General features: G+C 38.0%; 1 protein-coding gene across 15 annotated transcripts in view; it reads right to left on the minus strand.

The window, feature by feature from the left end:
- Positions 1-23,889, minus strand: part of DLG2 (discs large MAGUK scaffold protein 2) — a 2,140,731-nt gene that overhangs the window by 646,369 nt on the left and 1,470,473 nt on the right. For all 15 annotated transcript variants that reach the window (XM_066369745.1, XM_066369736.1, XM_066369732.1 and 12 more), the window contains one exon: positions 23,750-23,800. In XM_066369745.1, coding sequence (XP_066225842.1) covers positions 23,750-23,800 — 51 coding nt within the window. The remainder of the gene's footprint in view (positions 1-23,749; positions 23,801-23,889) is intronic.

A 23,889-nucleotide genomic window follows, 5' to 3' on the forward strand; every position in this document is an offset into this window, starting at 1 on the left:
AAAGTAATTTTTAGGAGGAAAACTAATAGTGAGGAGAATTGCCAGAGGAAGAAGACCTTGTGGGGAATAATAATACTGTATGGGGTAGGGCAGTGAGGAAGAAAAGACTCAGAAAGAAAGTGGGCTTTGATTTCTTTTTTAAATAATTCACAGAGTTGATAAGTGTTAAAACCACAATCTGATCTCAGGCTTTTTCACAGTCTGATCTCAGCCTTTATAATTGGCTATACTTTCTAGTTTGAAATACTTTGTGCTTTGTTGGTCAAAATAGTTGAATAAAATGACTAGAGGAGAATTTAAATCAATGTACAAAATGCCTTCTAAACAGTAATGTTCAAAATTTAGAGAGTTATAAGGGGTTCCTTGTTATGGGAGATGTGAGATAAAACTTGGTATGTAGAAATACTTCTTTTGAAACTAAACATTTATGATAGTTGCTTTAAGAAAAGCAGATTTAAATGATTCGGGATGATTTTAAACTTCATTTGGTATGAGAGAGTTTTCTTTTGATTGTAACTTAGTTTAAGAAATTAACTTAGTTAAACAAATTAATGAATTTGTTTATTATTAAAACAAAATCAAAAACAAAGCAGCATGAGATAGAGGAACAGGAGCAGAGCTGGAAGTTAAAAACTTGCATTTCAGACTGGTCTTTGCTCTGTGCTAAGTGACTTGGGGAACTCCTGTAAATACTTACTGAGCCTTCAATTCCTTAACAAAATGAGTGCCATGTTTTCTTTCCCCCTACTTCACAGGATAGTTTGAAAACTGAAATAAAATATTTGAAAAATACTTTTAAAATAATGAATATTAAAGTGTGACCTGTATTTAAATGTATGTATTATGTCAACTGAATGAAACAATACTATGCATAGTAGAACAAACAACCTCACCAATGTTAGTTTCAGAAAAAAGATGTAGAGAGAAATGGCACCATAAGGAGTGATACCGGTAAATCTCCCCCCAAATTCAGTAAGATCTTCAACCAGAGACAGAAAAATCTATCCTTGGAGCCTCCAGAAGTTCCACACTAAACGCGAAGGTATGATCAAGCGAAAAATTGACTAAATATATAATCAACCCCGAAGGAAATAAGGAGGAAGAAACACTCTGCCTTCCTCACTAACCTAAATAAGGGCTGCTTTCACTGGGAACTGAGAGTATAGGAACTAAGGCGGGCATAGGGTGTGAATAGAACTAGACTGTGGCACAAACATCCAAACCAGGCTGTGGCAAGGAAATCCAAGCCAAGGAAAAACTGTGCTTATGGCAACCCAGTCAACACAAGCTAATGCTCGCGCCAAACCCAGACAAAGAAAGGCACTTGGGACAGCCATCCGCTCCTTCTCCTGGTCGGTGTGTGCAGATTGTGGGCAAGAGATTCCTCCTAGAGCCCCGGGAGTGGGAGCCTGTGTTACCGGACAGAGGGCAGAGTCAGAGGCCTTGGTGTGGGCCAAAACCGGAATCTCGGGGTTGCCCCTGCACCCCAAAAAACAGTGCTCGGGGAGGGAGCGGGAGCGAAATTCCCTATGCTCAAACTTTTCCGTGTGGGAGGGGAGCCTCACCAGGAGTGAGAAGCGGCTGGCCAGATATCCTGGTCGGCGAGTGCAGATAGTGGGCGAGAGATTCCCCCAGGAGTGGGCGCCCCTGTTCCTGGACAAAGGGGCAGAGTCAGAGGTCTTTGTGTGGGCTGAAGCTCTGCCTGATTATGCTAGGGGCTCTGAATGATTGAGCCTTACCCAGAGCCCTGTGCTGAGTGGGAATAGAGTGGGGATTTGCCAGCTCTTTGAGCCTCTTACTCTCCAGGCAGATGCAGCAGCAACCCCATAGCTGGATCATCAGGTGACTAATTCAGGAAGGAAAGACTAAGAGAGAGGCTCCGGGAACACGGACTCTCTCATTGGCAGAGCCTGCAGATGCTAATGAGCCTTGACTGCCAATGAGACTGAAGCCCAATATATAACATCGCCATAGAGACTTAACTGCAAACCTCTACCTAAGCGTGCCACAGGGGCAGAACCCGGGGTACAGAGTCACCAACCAGAAAGAGGGAGAGAAAAGAAAAAGCAAAAAGATAACCTCTCAAAATGAAGAATAATCAACAGACTTGATAACCTATCCCATTTTATTATTTTTGTTCGTTTGTTTCTCTTATCTTCTTGTCTTATTTTCTTCCTCTTCCAATTTGGTCATTTAATTCCCTGCCAGTCTTACTCTCTCCTCTCCTTGAACTACACTACCCATAAGTGTTACATCTCCCATTATCATTTCTTTCTTCTTCTTTTCGCTCTATGAGGGTTGCAATCCAAAACCCTTAACTCTCTCTCTCTCTCTCCTTTTATTCTTTTTTCTTCCTTTTGTGTTTTCCTCTTTCTTTTTTTTTCTCCCTCTATATTAATTTCTTCTTTTCTCTTTTACTTTTCCTCTCATTCAATCCACAATCATGAATAAATTATTTTATCTGAGACTCAAATTTTTCTTTGTGACACTTTGGGGTTTTTTTACTTTGCTTTTTTAACTCATTAGCAGTGCTCCCAACCCTGGCTCTCCATTTTATCTAGTTCTTGCTCCACTAAATAGTATTTTTTAAATTATTTTTCCCCTTTTCCCTGTTTTCCTCTTATTCCTCTCATCATATCTCTTAGTCAGCCATGACCTAGAAGCAAATCATTTTATTCTTGACCCAAATTTTTTCCTTTTTTGCATTTTGTGGGTCCATACCCCCTTTTTTGCCCCTTTATCACTTCTCCCCAACTCAGGCCCTCCATTATAGGTAGTTTTTGTTCTATTTAGCATAATATAATTCACAGTACACCACAAAATTTTCTCAAGAAGGAGGGGAGAGGAGAGGAGAGGGAAAAAAAAGGGAGGGGAATAATAGTTTTCTTTATTCTTTTTTATTTTTTATTTTTATTTTTTAACTTTTTATTATTAATTATCATTAATGCTATCAACAAAACCAGCCTCAGATGCCAGTAAGGAAAAGGAAATTGAATCATGGATACAAAAGACAGAGAGGTAGCACAGATAGATGAGGAAAAATCTAAGGAGAAAAAATTTAATATATTGGAAACCTTGGAGCTAAGTGACAGAGAATTTAATATAGAAATCCTAAAAATACTCAGAGATATACAAGAAAACACAGAAAAGCAATTTAGGGAGCTCAGAAAACAACTCAATGAACACAAAGAATATATTACCAAAAAAATTGAAACTATTAAAACAAATCAAACAGAGATGAAAAACTCAATTTACGAGCTGAAAAACAAGGTTACAAGCTTAGCTAATAGAACAGGCCAGATAGAAGGTAGGATTAGTGAAATAGAAGACAAGCAACTTGAGGCACAACAGAGAGAAGAAGAAAGAAACTCAAAAATTAAAAAGAAGAGAAAGCCCTACAGGAATCATCTGACTCCATCAAAAAGAATAACATAAGAATAATAGGTATATCAGAGGGAGAAGAGAGAGAAAATGGAATGGATAACATTTTCAAACAAATAATAGATGAGAACTTCCCAAGCCTGTGGAAAGAACGAAAGCCTCAAATTCAAGAAGCAAACAGAACTCCAAGTTTTCTTAACTCCAACAAACCTACTCCAAGGCACATCATAATAAAATTGGCACAAACCAACGACAAAGAAAAAAATCTCAAGGCAGCCAAGGAAAAGAAGAATACAACAGATAAAGGAAGGACCATTAGATTATCATCGGATTTCTCAACAGAAACTCTACAAGCTAGAAGAGAGTAGACCCCCATATTTAAAGTCCTGAAAGAGAGGAACTTTCAGCCATGAATACTATACCCATCAAAGCTATCCTTCAAATATGAAGGAGAAATAAAAACATTCACAGATACAGAAATGATGAGGAAATTTATCATCAGAAAACCCCCACTCCAGGAATTACTAAAGGGGGTTCTCCAATCAGATACAAAGAACAAAAAAAAATAAAGCCACAAGTAAAAGCTCCAAGAAGAACACAAAAAAAACAAATTTAAACTGTGACAACAACAAAAAGGAAGGGGGGAGAGGATGGAGATTAACAGTAGCAAAGGACTATGGAGTACAAAACTATTCACAATAGTGCACTACAATGAACAGGGTAGGAACCCTTTTCATTACTTAATGGTAACCACCATTGAAAAAACCACCACAGATGCACATGATTTAAAAAAGATAGCAATAGAGGAAAGATGTATGGAATACAACCAAACAAAAACAAAAGATAGAAAAACGAAAGAGAAGAATCAAACAAGACACAAAACTAGCAGAAAGCAATGTATAAAATGAAAATAGGGAACTCACAAGTCTCAATAATTACATTAAATGTAAATGGATTAAACTCACCAATAAAAAGGCACAGAGTAGCAGAATGTATTAAAAAAGAAAATCCAACTGTATGCTGCCTATAAGAAACTCATCTAAGCAACAAGGATAAGAACAAATTTAAAGTGAAAGGCTGGAAAACAATACTCCAAGCAAATAACATCCAAAAAAAAGCAGGCGTAGCAATACTCATATCTGATAATGCTGACTACAAGACCGCAAAAGTACTCAAAGACAAAAATGGTCATTTCATAATGATTAAGGGGACGCTGAATCAAGAAGACATAACAATTCTTAATATATATGCACCAAACCAAGGAGCACCAAAAGACAGCTACTTATTGACCTTAAAACAAAAACTGACAAAAATACAATCATACTTAGAGACCTCAATACACCGCTGATGGCTCTAGATCGGTCATCCAAACAGAGAATCAATAAAGATATATTGGCCTTAAACAAAACACTAGAGCACCTGGATATGATAGACATCTACAGGACATTTCATCCCAAAGTGACAGAGTATACATTTTTCTCCAGTGTACATGGATCATTCTCAAGAATTGACCATATGTTGGGGCACAAAAACAACATCAGCAAATTCAGAAAAATCGAAGTTGTACCAAGCATATTTTCTGATCATAAAGCCTTGAAACTAGACTTCAACTGCAAAAAAGAGGAAAAAAACATCACAAAAATGTGGAAACTAAACAACATACTTTTAAGAAATGAATGGGTCAAAGAAGAAATAAGCACAGAGATCAAAAGATATATACAGACAAATGAAAATGACAATACGACATATCAGAATCTAGAGGATGCAGCAAAAGAAGTGATAAGAGGGAAGTTCATATCACTTCAGGCCTATATGAACAAACAAGAGAGAGCCCAAGTGAACCACTTAACTTCACACCTTAAGGAACTAGAAAAAGAAGAACAAAGAAAACCCAAAACCAGCCAAAGAAAAGAGATAATAAAAATCAGAGCAGAAATAAATGAAATAGAGAACAGAAAAACTATAGAAAAAATTAATAGAACAAGGAGCTGGTTCTTTGAAAAGATCAACAGAATTGACAAACCCTTGGCAAGACTTACCAAGGAAAAAAGAGAAAGAACTCATATAAACAAAATCCAAAATGAAAGAGGAGAAATCACCATGGACATCATAGATATACAAAGAATTATTGTAGAATACTATGAAAAACTTTATGCCACTAAATTCAACAATCTAGAAGAAATGGATAAATTCCTAGAACAATGCAACCTTCCTAGACTGAGTCAAGAAGAAACAGAAAGCCTAAACAGACCAATTAGTAGAGAAGAAATAGGAAAAACTATTAAAAACCTCCCCCAAAATAAAAGTCCAGGCCCAGATGGTTATACTAGTGAATTCTATCAAACATTCAAAGAAGACTTGGTTCCTATTCTACTCAAAGTCTTCCAAAAACTTGAAGAAGAAGCAATACTTTCAAACACATTTTATGAGGCCAACATAACCCTCATACCGAAACCAGGGAAGGACAGCACAAAAAAAGAAAACTACAGACCAATATCTCTAATGAATACAGATGCTAAAATACTAAACAAAATACTAGCAAATCGAATACAACAACATATTAAAAAAATAATGCATCATGATCAAGTGGGATTCATCCCAGAATCTCAAGGATGGTTCAACATAAGTAAAACAGTTAACGTAATACACCATATCAACAAAACAAAGAACAAAAACCATATGATCTTATCAATAGATGCAGAAAAGGCATTCGATAAAATACAAACACAATTTTATGTTTAAGACTCTCAACAAAATGGGTATAGAAGGAAAACATCTCAACATGATAAAGGCCATATATGATAAACCATCAGCTAACATCATATTAAATGGCACAAAACTGAAGGCTGGCCCTGGCCAGTTGGCTCAGTGGTAGAGCATCGGCCTGGCGTGCAGATTCCCGGGTTTGATTCCCAGCCAGGGCACACAGGAGAGGCGCCCATCTGCTTCTCCACCCCTTCCCCTCTCCTTCCTCTTTGTCTCTCTCTTCCCCTCACGCAGCGAGGCTCCATTGGAGCAAGGATGGCCCGGGCGCTGGGGATGGCTCCTTGGCCTCTGCCCCAGGCACTGGAGTGGCTCTGGGTGCAAAAGAGTGACGCCCCGGAGGGGCAGAGCATCGCCCCCTGGTGGGCAGAGCGTTGCCCCTGGTGGGCATGCCGGGTGGATCCTGGTCGGGTGCATGCGGGAGTCTGTCTGACTGTCTCTCCCCGTTTCCAGCTTCAGAAAAATACAAAAACAAAAAACAAACAAACAAAAAAAAACCCTGAAGGCTTTCCCCCTTAAATCAGGAACAAGACAGGGTTGTCCACTCTCATTTAATGTGGTGCTAGAGGTTCTAGCCAGAGCAATCAGACAAGACAAAGAAACAAAAGGCATCCATATCGGAAAAGAAGAAGTAAAGGTATCACTTTTTGCAGATGATATGATTCTATATATCGAAAATCCCAAAGAATCTACAAAAAGACTACTAGAAACAATAAGCCAATACAGCAAGGTCGCAGGATACAAAATTAACATACAAAAGTCCACAGTCTATATGCCAACAATGAAACATTTGAGAACAAACTCAAAAAAAAATCCCTTTCACGATTGTAACAACAACAACAAAAAATACCTAGGAATAAACATAACAAAGAATGTAAAGGACTTATATAATGAAAACTACAAACCATTGTTAAGGGAAATCGAAAAAGATACAATAAGATGGAAGAATATTTCTTGCTCTTGGATAGGAAGAATAAATATAATCAAGATGGTCATATTACCCAAAGCAATATACAAATTTAATGCAATTCCCATCAAAATTCCAATGACATTTTTTAAAGAAATGGAACAAAAAATCATCAAATTTATATGGAACTATAAAAAACCCCGAATAGCCAAAGCAATCCTAAGGAAAAAGAATGAAGCTGGGGGCATTACAATACCTGACTTCAAGCTCTATTATAGAGCCACGACAATCAAAACAGCATGATATTGGCAGAAAAATAGACATTCAGACCAATGGAACAGAATAGAAAACCCAGTAATAAAACCACATATATATAGTCAAATAATTTTTGATAAAGGGGCCAACAACACACAATGGAGAAAAGAAAGCCTCTTCAGCAAATGGTGCCGGGAAAACTGGAAAGCCACATGCAAAAGAATGAAACTTGACTTCAGTTTGTCCCCTTGTACTAAAATTAATTCAAAATGGATCAAAGACCTAAATATAAGACCTGAAACAATAAAGTACATAGAAGGAGACATAGGTTCTAAACTCATGGACCTTGGTTTTAAAGAGCATTTTATGAATTTGACTCCAAAGGCAAGGGTAGTGAAGGCAAACATTAATGAATGGGACTACATCAGACTAAGAAGTTTTTGCTCAGCAAGAGAAACTGACAACAAAATAAACAGACAGCCAAATAAATGGGAAATGATATTTTCAAACAACAGCTCAGATAAGGGCCTAATATCCAAAATATACAAAGAACTTATAAAACTCAACAACAAACAAACAAACAATCCAATAAAAAGAAGGGAAGAGGACATGAACAGAAACTTCTCTCAGGAAGAAATAGAAATGGCCAACAGATATATGAAAAGATGCTCATCTTCATTAGTTATTAGAGCAACGCAAATCAAAACTGCAATGAGATACCACCTCACACCTGTTAGATTAGCTATTTTTTTTTTTTTTGTATTTTTCTGAAGCTGGAAACGGGGAGAGACAGTCAGACAGACTCCCGCATGCGCCCGACCGGGATCCACGCGGCACACCCACCAGGGGTGATGCTCTGCCCACCAGAGGGCAATGCTCTGCCCCTCCGGGGCGTCGCTCTGTTGCGACCAGAGCCACTCTAGCGCCTGGGGCAGAGGCCAAGGAGCCATCCCCAGTGCCCGGGGCCATCTTTGCTCCAATGGAGCCTTGGCTGCGGTAGGGGAAGAGAGAGACAGAGAGGAAGGGGGGGGGGTGGAGAAGCAAATGGGTGCTTCTCCTATGTGCCCTGGCCAGGAATCGAACCCGGGTCCCCCGCATGGCAGGCCGACGTTCTACCACTGAGCCAACCGGCCAGGGCCAGATTAGCTATTATTAACAAGACAGGTAATAGCAAATGTTACAGAGGCTGTGGAGAAAAAGGAACCCTCATTCACTGTTGGTGGGAATGTAAAGTAGTACAACCATTATGGAAGAAAGTATGGTGGTACCTCAAAAAACTAAAAATAGAACTACCTTATGACCCAGCAATCCCTCTACTGGGTATATACCCCCCAAACTCAGAAACACTGATACATAAAGGCACATGCAGCCCCATGTTCATTGCAGCATTGTTCACAGTGGCCAAGACATGGAAACAACCAAAAAGCCCTTCAATAGAAGACTAGATAAAGAAGATGTGGCACATATACACTATGGAATACTACTCATCCATAAGAAATGATGACATCGGATCATTTACAACAAAATGTTGGGATCTTGATAACATTATACGAAGTGAAATAAGTAAATCAGAAAAAAACAAGAACTGCATTATTCCATACCTAGGTAGGACATAAAAACGAGACTAAGATACATTTATAAGAGTGTGGTGGTTGCGGGGGTGTGGGGGAGGGAGAGGAAATGGGGGAGGGGGAGGGGCACAAAGAAAACTAGATAGAAGGTGACGGAGGATAATCTGACTTTGGGTGATGGGTATGCAACATAATTGATTGACAAGATAACCTGGACATGTTTTCTTTGAACATATGTACCCTGATTTATTGATATCACCCTAGTAAAATAAATAAAAAAATAATAAGAAGAAAAAAGATATATTTCCAGAAGGAAAATTTCAAAAATACAATTAGAACACTGCTTGAACTGGATTCCTTTTTTTGAATTAGAAGAATACAAGTATGCAAGATGTAATGTCATTTTTGATGTGTTTTTCTCCCTGAGTTAGGGTAATATTACTGAATTTTGAGTCAAGCTTAAACAGATAGAAGGAGAAGGTATTGGCTTCTTTTTAAAACATTAGGAAATAATCCTGAAAATAAATAAATGCATCTCTATCCAACCACTGTCTTTGTCTTTTTCGTGGGGGTGCTTTTAGCCTTCTAATGCTAACCTAAGATATTTTGCCATTTAGCATGTTATAAATGTATAAGCTGTAAAGACAATCTGAATATATCATGGCTGGCCAGAGAATACATATGTTATTCCACAAACATCTGCCTTATTTTTTAGGCTTACTGGTGGCACTGCATAGTAGTTGAAGACAGACCTACCAGCTCTGCCAATAATGACCATGGCCCTTAGTTTTTCGACCATAAATGAATGCCTTATCTTCTTTGAACCACAGTTTGCTTAGCTATAAAAGAGAGGCTCTAAAGTTTATGTAATATACTAATTGTTAAGATATGAAATAACCACCATAAGTAATTAACATATAAGTTTGAAATGTCAGTAAATGATAGAGACTTATATACTTACTATTGCAGTAACTATTGCTACCAGCATGAGAAATAGCACTGAACATCGATTATGTCCAGCTTACAAAGAAGATCCTATCTATCTATCTATCTATCTATCTATCATCTATCTATCTATCATCTATCTATCTATCATCTATCTATCTATCTATCTATCCATAAACATATAAATATACACATATAGATAAAATATATTATAAAATATATAATATAAATATATAAAATATTTATATACATATATGCATGTGTATATATACATATATGCATATATGTACATATACACACTATAAACAAGAAAAACAATCTTTAACCTCTATCCCTTGTCAAAAGGCAAAATGATTCTTATAGCAATTTTGTTTGTGATCTATTCGACTCTTCCAGTGATAAAAAGCAGCTAGGTGTAAAATGTTGTTTTACAAATAAATGGGATTCAGCCAAGAAACATTTCAGCCTTTGAGGACCTTGAAATTTATTTAGAAGGCAGACACAATATGAACACAAATGACAATGAGAAAGCCCTGAAGTGATGAAGAGGATGAATAAGCTCACTCTGACTGATGAATCTGACAAAGATTTTTATAGGAGGTAACTTATGAGCTGGGGTTTGAGTAAGAAAAAGCTTCTCAGGCAAAAACAGTAAGGAAGTAAAGAGCGATTTTACAATCAATAGACTGGTGATCCTGAATTAAGTGAAAGATGACATTATCTCTAATGACAAAATGGATGTTGTTTATACTGAATCTATGTGGATCAAACATTTTCTAACTTTAAAACAAGATAATATACCATAGAGGTTCTGATGTCTATAAATACTTTTGTAATTCATGCATTCCTTTTCTCTAAAGGATAGATAATTTGAAAGCTTAAAAATGCATCAAGCTCATCAAGCTAAGTGGATAAAATATAAGCATTTAAACCTACTTGTTCTAAGCATTTCTCAAATACTGGGAATAACTTTCAGATTTTCTACTATGCAACTCTATTTTAAGATATGAATGTCTTTAGTTTTTCTCCCTGTGTTTTACTTTCCCTCATTAAAACAGGTGTTCATTGTAGGGGGCAGTAAGGAGAGGGAGGGTTAAAATCAGAAGGAGCTTGCAAAGATATCCCTGCTACTATTTCTAAAAACCTAAGCCCTTGGAGTAATTAAAAGGTTTTTGGAGGACATAAAAAGGAGAAGAGGATTTTCGTTAGAGGCAGAGAGTCTTGGTGAAAGATGGAAAAAGAGTGAAGCGTCCCAGATAGGGGAACAAGAATAAGGAGAGAGAACAATTTTCAGAGATGATTTTGAGGCCAAGTCTAAGAAAATGGGGACCTAAGCATTTCCTAAAGATTCTCATGACCTATTATGTCACTTAGGGTTTGTTTCCATTGCAAGTAACATAAGCCCCAATGCAAACCGGCAAACACAATAAATGGGATTCATTGTTTACTTCAATAAAAATTCAAAAGAAATACCTCAACAATGATTTGATTTATAGTCCTGAGAAATTGTCAAGACTATTCTTTATCCCGTTTATTTACTCTGCCATCTAAAATGCTACTTTATGCTAAATCTATAATCTTTTGGTCATAAAATGGCTTTAAGCTACCGTTATCAGCATGTAGTCTTCCTCACTTCATGCCCACAGAAGAGGGTGGGTTTCTGCCTCAAAATTCTAACTTAGAGTCATGGAAGTCATTCTAATTGTAGTGAATCAGGTTGCACAGCCACTGATGATGGAGGCCAAGGGAGTAAATTATGTTAATTGGCCTAATCAATAATGAGCCACCCATTGGAGTTCAGAGTCACCTACACTTCCATCAAACCACATGGATTTTATGGGTGAAGGTAAATATCTGAACTAAAAAGCCCTGTTAGGAAAGCAGAAGGGGTGAAAACAATGAAATGGGTAGAGAACAAACACCCACTACATTGGAATAGTACAGCAGAAACTGAGAGAATGGAAGGGACAACTCTGAGGGGGTCATGGATGTTGCAGCAGTTACTTGGGAGGAGACATGATCAAACAATGTGTAGGTGCACTTGTCACAGCGTAGGGACGCAGCACTGTGAGGTAATTCTGAGATGGATGAAGTGATTGGGGAAAATAAGCACTAAGAAAGACTGAGGTTACATTTTATGTTATGTGGACAGTGGAGCTACAGAAAAACATATCTATACAGTCATGTTTTCTTCAGTTGTTAAGTAACAAAATCCCCTGCTTTTACCATTTCTCAAAAGCTAATATATATTTAGTGACTCAGGTATGATTACTGGGCTCTGTTCTGCATTGCTCCTTGGGTCTTTATGTCCCCATAGTCTCAGGATCCAGTACCTGCATTATGATCCTAAACTCTCAGGACCCGGAGTTAGAGCTTTTGTTGCCAAACCTTCTTGACCATCCATGACTTCTCAATAACAAGTCATGGAAAGAGGTCTACTCTGCCTAGATCATTCAACTTGGGAATGATAAGGTCATTTCTCTGAAAATCTTTTTATTGTATATTTTGCCTAAAAACAGTTAGTTTTAGAAGTACCATTATTAATAATTAAGTGCATGTCAAAGAAGATGTGGGTAACAGCATAACAAGAGGTTTATAGAGGAATATACAGAGCCGGCTTACAGTATGTTAGGTGACGAAGGCTCAGAGTGATGAACCAGAAGAGAGCACTAGTTAATACCGAGGGTTTGTGAGGTGAAGGAAGGAAGATAACTCAGCTGGGAGCTTATAAAAAAATGGAGAAGGTTGGAGTCAGCAGCTGAATCTCAGCAAAATGCATTTTGTGCTGATTTATCTAAATCAGCTTTTTGAGGTATGTTTACTAAGCACTCCTCAATCCTGTGACTTTGATGCTTACAAATAAAGAAAAGTTAGATGAATGACCCCCTGAGTGTCTGCAAACCATATTTCTAACAGTCTATTTTTCCCCCGATATGTGGATCCAATGGTAGCACTGAAAAGAACTTTTCATGTGTGCAAGAATTGTTGGTGCTCAAATCATAAAGGTTTACAGACAGTAGAGACCTAAATTCATAGACCTGTCACTAGCCATTCTCTTTACTTGACACTTTTTTTATTGCTCTTTTTTTGGGGGGAGTTGGAACATAGTAATGGATTACTTTAAAGGAGATGGTATGTATAAGCTTTGGGGCATTAAAGTTTACTGCAACCTGCCAACACTATTCTACTGGAGAACTTTGCTTTATGACCTTACCTTAGTGGTGAGAGACAAGATTAGAATTTAGAAAGCTAGAGGATGAAAGCAAGGCAACATTTATTTTGAGAACCTAGGACATGACTTAACAACTCAGCATATAGCTAAAATACAACAGCAAGATACATTTGTGTAAGTCTTCTTGCTGGCAAGTTACAATGTTTGATTTGAAGTGGTCTGGGTAAGAAGAATTTCAGGGAGGGCTCATGAAGCCATTAGAAAGACAATGGTATCTGGTTGGGTCTTTAGGACAATCATGATAGGAAAGAGGTACTTCTAGTTCCCTCTCTGTATTTTTTATCTCATTTCTCTGGCTCTCTCAGAGGGGTACTCTGATTAGCTCATTTTGGCTCAGGTGTCAGCCACTGAACTATGCATCAAATCACTAAGAAATGTTTTAAAATAAAGATTTCCCATGCTCTACCCCCTGAGGGTCTGATGCAAGTAGTAGGGATCAGGATCAGTGTTAGTTTTTACTAGCTCATCAGGTAATTCCTATCAGTAGCCCTAGAACAATCAACTGTGTGACCATAGGTGTTGTGACAGATGGTCTTTCCCAGAACCACATGGTTGAAATAGAGAGAGGAGAAGTTTCTCTAAAGAAGGAAGATGTTCTTCAGGCTAATTCTAATGTCCAGACAAAACAATAGCTGCTCATAATATTACATGTAGAGATTAGAAATGAGGGATCACTAGAATAGAATATTTTAAAGAGGTATCAGAGTATCTAAAGCAAATATCATAGCCTAAAGCTATTTAAAACAAATCATACTGTAACTGCTTGTCTAGCTTGGAACTACATTGATATGAATGAACAAGGAAGAAAATACAGAGCTATGGTAGCCCTGGGTTATTCTAGAAGGGGCTATAGCTGCAAACTCAAGGGCAGATTTAATTAATACTCTACATGCTCAAAAATACATTGATAATTAGGTATATATACATTTTGGAGATTACTCAGTAAGGTTATCATTTAGTACAAATATAGTTCCTACCACTCTTCCTTTACACACACACACACACACACACACACACACACACACACACACACATACACACACATTTGCCATTTGACTTAGCCTTACCTACAGTCATAGCCCACAGTTACACTAACGATGACATGTTAAAAACAATGGTGATTGGGTAAATGTGTAGATGTAAGTGTATGTACTTTATAATTAATAATATTGAGTATCTATGATATTTCGTAAATTTTTAGGCATTTTACATATAGTATTTTTCACAAACAATGCTATAAAAGATATTAATATTCTATTTATTATAGAAAAAACTTATAGTAGGCTTTAATAGGTTAAATGACTTATGCAAAGTCACACAGGAAGTGGATGATCCTAGATTCAAAATAAGGTTTGTCTGAGTTCAAAAAACGTGGTTCTTTCCACAGCTCATATAACCTATGTTTGTTTCATAAGTCTTATAATACCTTCAACCAAGCCAATAAAACTCTGATCAAAAGTCATACATATTAAATAAAACTTTTGTTTTTTCTAAATATACACTTATGTTTGGATAGTATCTTAACACACATACACACACACACATATATGAATATATTTCAAACACTTCAAATATACAATAAGAAGAATGCATGAAATTTAGAATTTATTTAAGAAACTTATCTACATTTAAAAATTATTTAACTAAAGGAGAATGAGATTTGCTATAGCTGACTATATAAATGCTGAAACCAAATCAAATATCACTGGGACTCACATTTTATTCCTGATAATTGAAAATGGCTAAAACACCTTGGAAAAAAAATTAAAACATTTAGAAACCCAAAGCTTTTTACCTTATTTAAAGTAATACACATTTAATTTCATTTGCATTTAAGTTTTTATCTTCATGAAAATTCTGTAATGTAAGAGAAACAAGTTGGGTTTAAGTGATTCAGATACTCAATGACGTGCTAATTAACTTGATACCTGAGTGAATATGGAGACTATGTCAGTAGACGGCTTTAATGAGACACTTCTTACCTGGGAGTTCACAAATACTGTTTTCAAAATGCCCACATCACCCACCTTATACCCCAGACTTGATTCATCTGTAGGAATTTTCAGGGTGTGATAAATAAGTCACTTTCCTCTACTGTACAGTGTGTCCGTAAAGTCATGGTGCACTTTTGACCAGTCACAGGAAAGCAACAAAAGACAATAGAAATGTGAAATCTGCACCAAATAAAAAGAAAACTCCCCCAGTTTCATACCTATTCAGTGCAGTTCGATGTGGGCTCATGCACAGATTTTTTAGGGCTCCTTAGGTAGCTATCCCGTATAGCCTCTACAGACTCGTCACTGACTGATGGCCTACCAGAACGGGGTTTCTCCACCAAACTGCCGGTTTCCTTCAACTGCTTATCCCACCGAGTAATGTTATTCCTATGTGGTGGCGCTTCGTTATAAATGCGCTGATATTCATGTTGCACTTTGGTCACGGATTTGAATTTAGCGAGCCACAGAACACACTGAACTTTCCTCTGTACCATCCACATCTTGACTGGCATGGCCGTGGGCTGCTCTGCTATATACACTGTGTTACGTCATCATCTGCACATGCGCATATGCTGCCACATCATCCTACAGAAACTGGGAAGGTTTTCCTTTTACTTGGTGCAGATTTCACATTTCTATCGTCTTTTGTTGCTTTCCTGTGACCAGTCAAAAGTGCATCGTGACTTTATGGACACATTGTATAAATCTGTTTGTTTCATGGGTTAAATAATAAGTAATAGCATTCAATAATTTATATTTGGGAAGATGGCTAAGATCTTTGATTTTTTTTTCTTTTTTCTTTTCTTTTTTTTTTTTTTTTTTGTATTTTTCTGAAGCTGGAAAGGGGGAGAGACAGTCAGATAGACTCCTGCATGCGCCCGACCGGGATCCACCCGGCACGCCCACCAGGGGGCGATGCTCTGCCCCTCCGGGGCATCGCTCTGTTGCGACCAGAGCCACTCTAGTGCCTGGGGCAGAGGCCAAGGAGCCATCCCCAGCGTCCGGGCCATCTTTGCTCCAATGGAGCCTCGACTGTGGGAGGGGAAGAGAAAGACAGAGAGGAAGGAGAGGGGGAGGGGTAGAGAAGCAAATGGGCGCTTCTCCTATGTGCCCTGGCCGGGAATTGAACCCAGGACTTCTGCACGCCAGGCTGACGCTCTACCACTGAGCCAACCGGCCAGGGCCGATTTTTTTTTTAATTATAAAAGAATATCCTTGACTTGTCAGACAGAGCATTCAAATAGTTTCACATGGCCATCCATTCTGCAGCTGTCAGGAAATCACTTCAGATGTTCTTTTTGTTTTGGAGGCTGGGAGCAAGCATTGGAGGAGGTGGCAGATAGTCTCTTCAACCTCTCTGCTAAATCGTAGTCATGCATGTTGGTCAGGATTATGAAGGCATGATGAATCTATTCTCCATGCTGGGTCAACTGGCTTCTGTTGACATAAATCATATTGGAGGTACATAAACCTAGTAACTTCATACATGGATAATAAATAGATCAATCACTCAGAGGCATGGACTTCATCTTTAATATCATAAGAGCCCAAGGTGTCAGAAAGTCTTGAGAGATCCCAGTTGTGCATCTCTGAGAGGCCCAGACTATGTTAATGAAAGGAATTTGTCGGATTATAGTCCAGACTTCATTGACTCCTTTGTTCTCTCTGGCATTTTCCCATCCTACCAACCATCAGAGTTTATTCTCCTAACATTCTTAAGATACTTTCAATTATCTTCTCCTACATCACCACTTGCAGAATTTAGCCATTAATTATATGTCTTAAATGGCATATCTGCATCATCTCCTAAATTCACGAAATACATACCAAATATTGCAGCCAAAGTGATCTTTCTGAAACAAAAATATGATTGTCACTTTTCTGCTTAAATTCTTCAAAGGCTATCCCTTGTCTTCATGGTAAAATTGAACCCTTCTCTTTGTTATCCAAGGCATCCGTGTTGTCAGCATTCTCTATATCTCTAGCCTGGTCTCTCTGTCCTACCTCCTAACTTGATGCAGTCACTCTGAATTACCTGCAGGTCCTTGAGCATATTACTCTTCCATGGGCCCTTGAACATTTGCACCTGCTGCTCCCTGTCTGAGAGGTTGCTTTCCTCCACTCTCTTTTCTATAGCTGTCTAGCTTCCTTTCAAGCCAACTCCGGTGTAATGCCTCAGGAAAGTATTCTATTCTGAGCTAGGTATCCTCAGCACTCTGTTCTTCTTAGTGGTTTCTGCCTATTTACTTTTCTATGTCCCCTACAGACTGTGAAAGGCTATGAAACAAGGACTGTGACCAGTGCCTTTGTCCAGTAAGTGCTCGTCAAATAAAGATACATAAAACATTTGTGGGATTTGCCATGTGTACCAAGTGGCCAATGCACTGAAAAATGCTGACATAGAGGAGTCATCCATTTGTCCTTGAATTTCCCAGTGGCTTTGTTTTTTGTTTTTATGTCATCATGGTAATATAAAGAACACTATAATAAAATTCCTTCCATCAAGCAATCCATAGGTCAGTGGAAAAATCAGATTGTATTCATCATTTAATGTTAGAAGTTTTCTACGTGTGTTAATATTCTAAAGGGCACCTTACTCAAGAGGGGAAGTCAAGAAAAACTTCTTGGAGGAAATGACACTTGAGCTGAATTCTGATGGCAGTCTGATTCAGGGGCAATGATTTAGGCGCTAGTATTGTGGGCATGCATGGGGCTGAAAACTAGCTCCATCCACTACTAACAATATCACTATAGACAAGTGATTTAATTTCTGAGCCTCAGTATCCTAATATATAAAAGGGAGCTAGGAATATCCACCTCATAGTGATGTTACAAAATGTGATAAGGTTACTACTAAATTAGATGCTATAGTGATTAAATGTAGAAAAAGTATAAACTATAAATGCATATTGCAATGACATCTGACATCAAACAAAGTAACTTAAAACAAAAGAAGAAAAGCTATTGTAAAAGAAGTCATTGCTAGGTTAATGTAAAGTGTTCACTGAGACTAGGAAGCTATGTTTTTAATAGGCTTCTTCTATGATTCAGACAAATAACACTTGTCTGAAAGCTACCATGTTAATACAAAGAAAATGTTCAGAATGACAGCATGCCTGCTATTCTAATTCTTTATATGAACTCATTGAATCCTCACAAGGGCCCTAGAAGCGATTGCCAAGTGGAAAATGAGGCACAGAAAGGCTAAGTATTCAGCTCTAAGTAACTCCACCAGTAAGTGATAGAGCCAGGGTTTAAAAGCAGGCCACGTGTCTCTACTCTGCTGCACTCACAGAGGTAAGGAACAGGCACAAGCCATTTGTCAGCCAATATTTACTGAATGTACACTACATTCCAGGTACTGTTGGGGGGGGGGTTGAATATAGAAGTAAGTATATCATTAAATATAGCATATATTTAGGGGGGCTAAATGTAAACATTGTAAATAATAAATACATAAATAATATATATTTCAGATATTGGTAAATGCAATGAAAAGATAAAGGTATGGAAAGGGAAACGTGATGGGAGGCTAGTATTAATTCAAATGGGGCACAAAAGGGAGAATTTTCTGAGAAGGAGACAGTTGAGTAGATATTTAAATATTGAAAAGACCAAGTCGCCCTGGCCGGTTGGCTCAGAGGTAGAGCGTCGGCCTGGCATGCGGGGGACCAAGGTTCGATTCCCGGCCAGGGCACATAGGAGAAGCGCCCATTTGCTTCTCCACCCCCACCCCCTCCTTCCTCTCTGTCTCTCTCTTCCCCTCCCGCAGCCAAGGCTCCATTGGAGCAAAGATGGCCCCGGCGCTGGGGATGGCTCCTTGGCCTCTGCCCCAGGCGCTAGAGTGGCTCTGGTCGCGACAGAGCGAGGCCCTGGAGGGGCAGAGCATCGCCTCCTGGTGGGCAGATCATTGCCCCTGGTGGGCGTGCCAGGTGGATCCCGGTCGGGCGCCTGCGGGAGTCTGTCTGACTGTCTCTCCCCGTTTCCAGCTTCAGAAAAATACAAAAAAGAAAAAAAAAGAAAAGACCAAGTCATGGAAAGAATCTGAGGATTTTGTCCAGGCAGATAGGACAACGGATAGAAAAGACTATTTTATAAATGATAAGAAATTTAGTGTAGCTCAAGTAAAATATAGTCAAGGAGTTGGTAGTGAGGGCATAATGTTGGAGAGAGAAGTAGGGGTCATACTAGGCCTTGTGGATGAAGAGTGTAATTATCATTGCTTGGAGGGTTTTAAGAATAAAAGTGGTATGATCTTCTTTATATGTTTTAAAAAATTACTCTGGCTACTTTGGAAAGAAATATGGGCAAAAGTGGAAGCTATTATAGTAGTCCAGGCATGGCATGATATTGGTTTGGAACAGGATTCTGCAGAACAGGTGGCAAGATAATAGTGAAATGTATTTTTATAATAGGGCTTACCCTGGATGCCGAGAGGAAAATGCACAATTAAGCAAGATGCTTAGATGATTTTTTTTTTGGCCTAAATAATAAGAAAAATGACAGTTAAAATGAAGAATATTAGGCTAGAAGCAGCTTTGGCCCTGAGGGTAGGGAGTGCAGGGAAATCAAAATTCTATTGGGAACACACCAGATATGCCAACTTAGTTAGCTGTCCACATTTGGGAGGTCATGACTTCAGATTTGAGAACCACCCGTTGGGAGGTGGTACTTAAAGCCATGCGTCTGGATGAGCTCACTTAGGGGATGGGGAGAGAGTGAGGTCTGGGCACTGGAGTTCTGCGGTGCTCCACCATTTAGAGCTGGAGCCAGCAAAGAGAGTAAAAGTGAGCACCAACAAGGTGTTGAATAAACAGAAGAGTGTTTTTTTCGAGGAACTAACACCTTTGAGGAAGGAGGCAGTGACAGCTGCATCAAATGCTGCTGAGAAATCACTTAAAACTGAGAACTGATACTTTTATTTAGCACGATGGAACTTGTGACTTCGATAGGGATGGTTTTAGGACAATTGTGGAGATACCAAATGAAACAGATTAAAATGAGAAAACAAGGTAATAAAGTTAATTATAATAGATAATTTTCTAGTTATTTGGTAAAGCAAAATAGAATCATAAGCAATAACAGGAGGAGAACTTTGGGTCAAGGGAGGTTTTTGTTTGTTTTTCAAGATGAGAAATGTACTGCTCACAAAAATTAGGGGACATTTTATTGCTTCATCTTCATTTTGAAATATCCTCTAATTTTTGTGAGCAGTATATTATATCATGTCTGTATTAAATTCATCCAGGAGAAGGTGAGAGAGAAACTGATATTGCAAGAGAGAGAGGAGGAAACTGCGGAGACTAAGTCCTGACATGGATCTGTTACAGAGTTCAGGTCACAAGTGAAAAGCTGCCTTTGGAAATGAGCAGGGAAAAGTTCTCCACTGTAACAGGGAGAGCACACCAGCAGACCTGGTGGTGGGAAGGTAAAGTGGTTTTTGTTTGAGTGCTTGGATTTTCTCTAGGACATATACAGCTGAGCCTGAGGATGAGGGAGGGGTGTTAGCAATCTGTCAAGCACAAATAAGATGTAAAATTGTTGTCCTAGAGAATGAGAAAGTAATTTTCCTAAAGAAATGAGTAAGAATTGCTAGGATGCTTTCAGAGTTCATTTGAAATCAATAGTTATCATTTTAAAGTGAGATGAGTGAGGGCTTCTGTAGCCAGGGTCAGCTGCTCAGGTGCTGGCATGGAGTAAGCAGGAAGGTGTTTAAACCACAGCAGATTAACCAGAGATGAGGTTGTTGGAGGGACACACACAAAAAAAGGAGAGAGAGGAGGAAAACTGTTGAGTGTATGAGAAGGAGAATTGGAATAAATTCTAAGTTAGGTAGAAAGGGAGGGCATAATGAAGAACAAAATTTCAAGGTCCCAATGGGGTGGGGTTGAAGAATTTTTGGAGGGGAGGTATTAGAATAAATGGTAAACACAAAGAGGAGGTGCTGCTCAGAGAAGATGCTGCTTAACAGAGGTTTTGGAAGAGGGGTACAATGAATGGTAATGATGAGATTCAGAGTATAACCAGAGACCCTAGGGCTGGGAGTGAGGGAGATGAAATGACGTGCTAGATGAAGAAGCAAGTAAGTGTCAGAACCCAGACTAGAACACACAGTTGCCACACTCCTACTGAATGTTGTTAGCTCACACCAACATTAGATTCTATTGTTTTTTGTCATATAAAAAGAGGGTAACTAAATGGTGATGTGCTCAGGATGCTGGTAAGAATGAAGGATGGGGAGAGAGAAGGGTTGGTCTCAGGAGGTTGAGCTCTGTGTAAGCAGGCCCCATGTGGAGAAGGGCCCATGCTTGGTTTAATGCTCTGCTGTTGCCATCTTTGAAGTCTCACTTTTTTAAAACCACAGTACCACATTTTCATTTTGTACTGTGCCCCACAAATTATATTGCCAGTTCTGGAGAGAAGATTAGTAGTTTAGAAGAAGAGATATGTTCATTTTCTTTCATTTGGGCTAATTTTCCATAAGCTTCAATTTCTCCATTTAGCATGCCATTAAAGTTTTATCAGAGTTCATAATGGAAGTTTCAAAATACCCATCTATCAAACACTTAATTTTCAATGTAAATTTCCATTTAAAACTACTCACACTCAATAAAAGTTAGGTTGAGAACGATCAATTCCCTGATTCAGGAATGTAAAAGAATCAAAAGAAAAAATTTATTCATTTGTAGGTCTAGAGTGCAAATTCATACTTGAATGATAGCATAGAACATATACTTTCATTTATATTTCTTATTATAAATATAAATTATGTTTGTTATAGAAGGTTTAGGAAATAAATATAAATAAAAAGATAAAGCAGAAAATCACCCAAAAATCCTCAACAAGAATGAATTACTTTTAACATTTTGGTGTGTATCCTTTTAGTGTTTTTGTTATATTTATAAATGTATATTCTGCATGTATACCATTGTTTGTGGTCATTGGAATACATTTTAAATACCATTTTAAAACTTGATTTTTAGCTTGACCAGTGGTGGCACAGTAGATAGAGTGTTGACCTGGAATGTTGAGGTCCCTGGTTTAAAATCCTGAGGTCACCAGCTTGAGTGTGGGCTTGTTGGCTTGAATGCAGAGTCACCAGCTTGAGCACAGGATCACTGACATGATAACATGGTTGCTGGTTTGAAGCCCAAGGTCATTGGTATGAGCAAGGGGTCCCTGGCTAGGCTTGAGCACCTCCCACCCCCATCAAGGCACATATGAGAAGCAATCAATGAATAACTAAAGTGAAGCAACTATAGGTTGTTGCTTCTTATTTCTCTCCTCTCTCTGTCTCTCATAAAAAATATATATAGTCTACTTACATCTCTACCTTATAATTATTTTAAGAATACTATTATACTATAATTTATTATAATTTCCTATCATCTGGATATATAATAACATATTAAACACATCTTTTTAATTCTTCACTATTACAAATAACAATATGGATATTTTTATATATTTGTATAATTTAATAACTACAATATCTGGTTCTTGATTTCAATGTTATGGATATAATAAAAAATTGCTTGTTTTTGATTGCACCAATTGTCAAGCCCACTCAATAGCAATAAATATTAACCTTCCTTTTTAATTTTCTGCCAATTGGATAGATAAAAACTGTTTAGTATCATTGCTTTCTTTCTTTATTAATAAAGTTGAACAGGTTTCCATATGTTACTGGCCCTTTCTTTTTTGAATAATATCATGTTAATGACTTCTTTTTTAGCTAACAAGCAAGAGAGAGAGAGAGAGAGAGAGAGAGACAGATAGGGACAGACAAAAAGGGAGGGAGAGAGATGAGAAGCATCAACTTGTAGTTCTGGCACTTAGCTGTTCATTGATTGCTTCTCATATGTGCCTTGACCAGGGGGCTCCAGCTGAGCCAGTGACCCCTTGCTGAAGCCATGGACCTTGGGCTCAAGCCAGCAACTTTGGGCTCAAGCCAGCAACCATGGAGTCATATCTATGATCCCATGCTCAAGCCAGTGACCTCAGGGTTTTGAATCTGGGTCCTCAGTGTCCCAAGTGGAAGCTCTTTCCATTGTGTCACCACCTGGTCAGGCATGTTAATGCCTTTCAGTCTTTTATTTTATTTTTTGGTAGATGCTCTTTGACCTTTCTCTTACTGTTTGGTAAAATGTCTTCACATACTATGGTTGTCTTGCACAGAATTTTCCTAATTAGTCAAAGCATTGACAAGGCCCTAACAGCATATATTTAGAGATTTGCAGGGTTGCTGGTTTTTTGTTTTTGTTTTTTTTTGTCTATAGGGATGCTTTTAAAATTTATCACTTTTTTTAAACTTAAAAATGCAAGGTAATGGTAGTTATAAAGATAGTAGTAATGTCATATAAATGAAAATATTTTGTTATGTATCTAAAGTATATGGCAAAACATTAATAATAAAAACAATAGGAAAAAAATACTGTACTTCTTTACTGAACATTTCTGTTTTTCTCATTCATCTCTCTAAATCCTGGCAATGAAGTCTATATACTGAATGTTCTGCTTATTTGCTTTATTTGTCTCCATGCCTTCTGCTGCAAGAATTTTATTAATATTCTCATTGTGAGCCCCGTTGGAAACTTCCAGGGTATAATAAACAATTGCATAGTTTCACAAGACAATCCATTAGGTTGCGGAATGAGGAAAGCAAGGTTAGGGCTTTGGATTACTGAATTTTTCTTACCCTCTCCAAAGTAATTTCTTCAAACTCATATTCAATTTCTGTCCCATTGACCTGTAAATAGAAAAAAAAAAGAAATAAAACGATTAAATACATATTGAGATGGATACAGCTTCATTTTAAATAACATTTGCAGTTGTTTC

This window comes from Saccopteryx leptura, chromosome 1 (genome assembly GCF_036850995.1).
Source record: "Saccopteryx leptura isolate mSacLep1 chromosome 1, mSacLep1_pri_phased_curated, whole genome shotgun sequence".
NCBI lineage: Eukaryota > Metazoa > Chordata > Mammalia > Chiroptera > Emballonuridae > Saccopteryx > Saccopteryx leptura.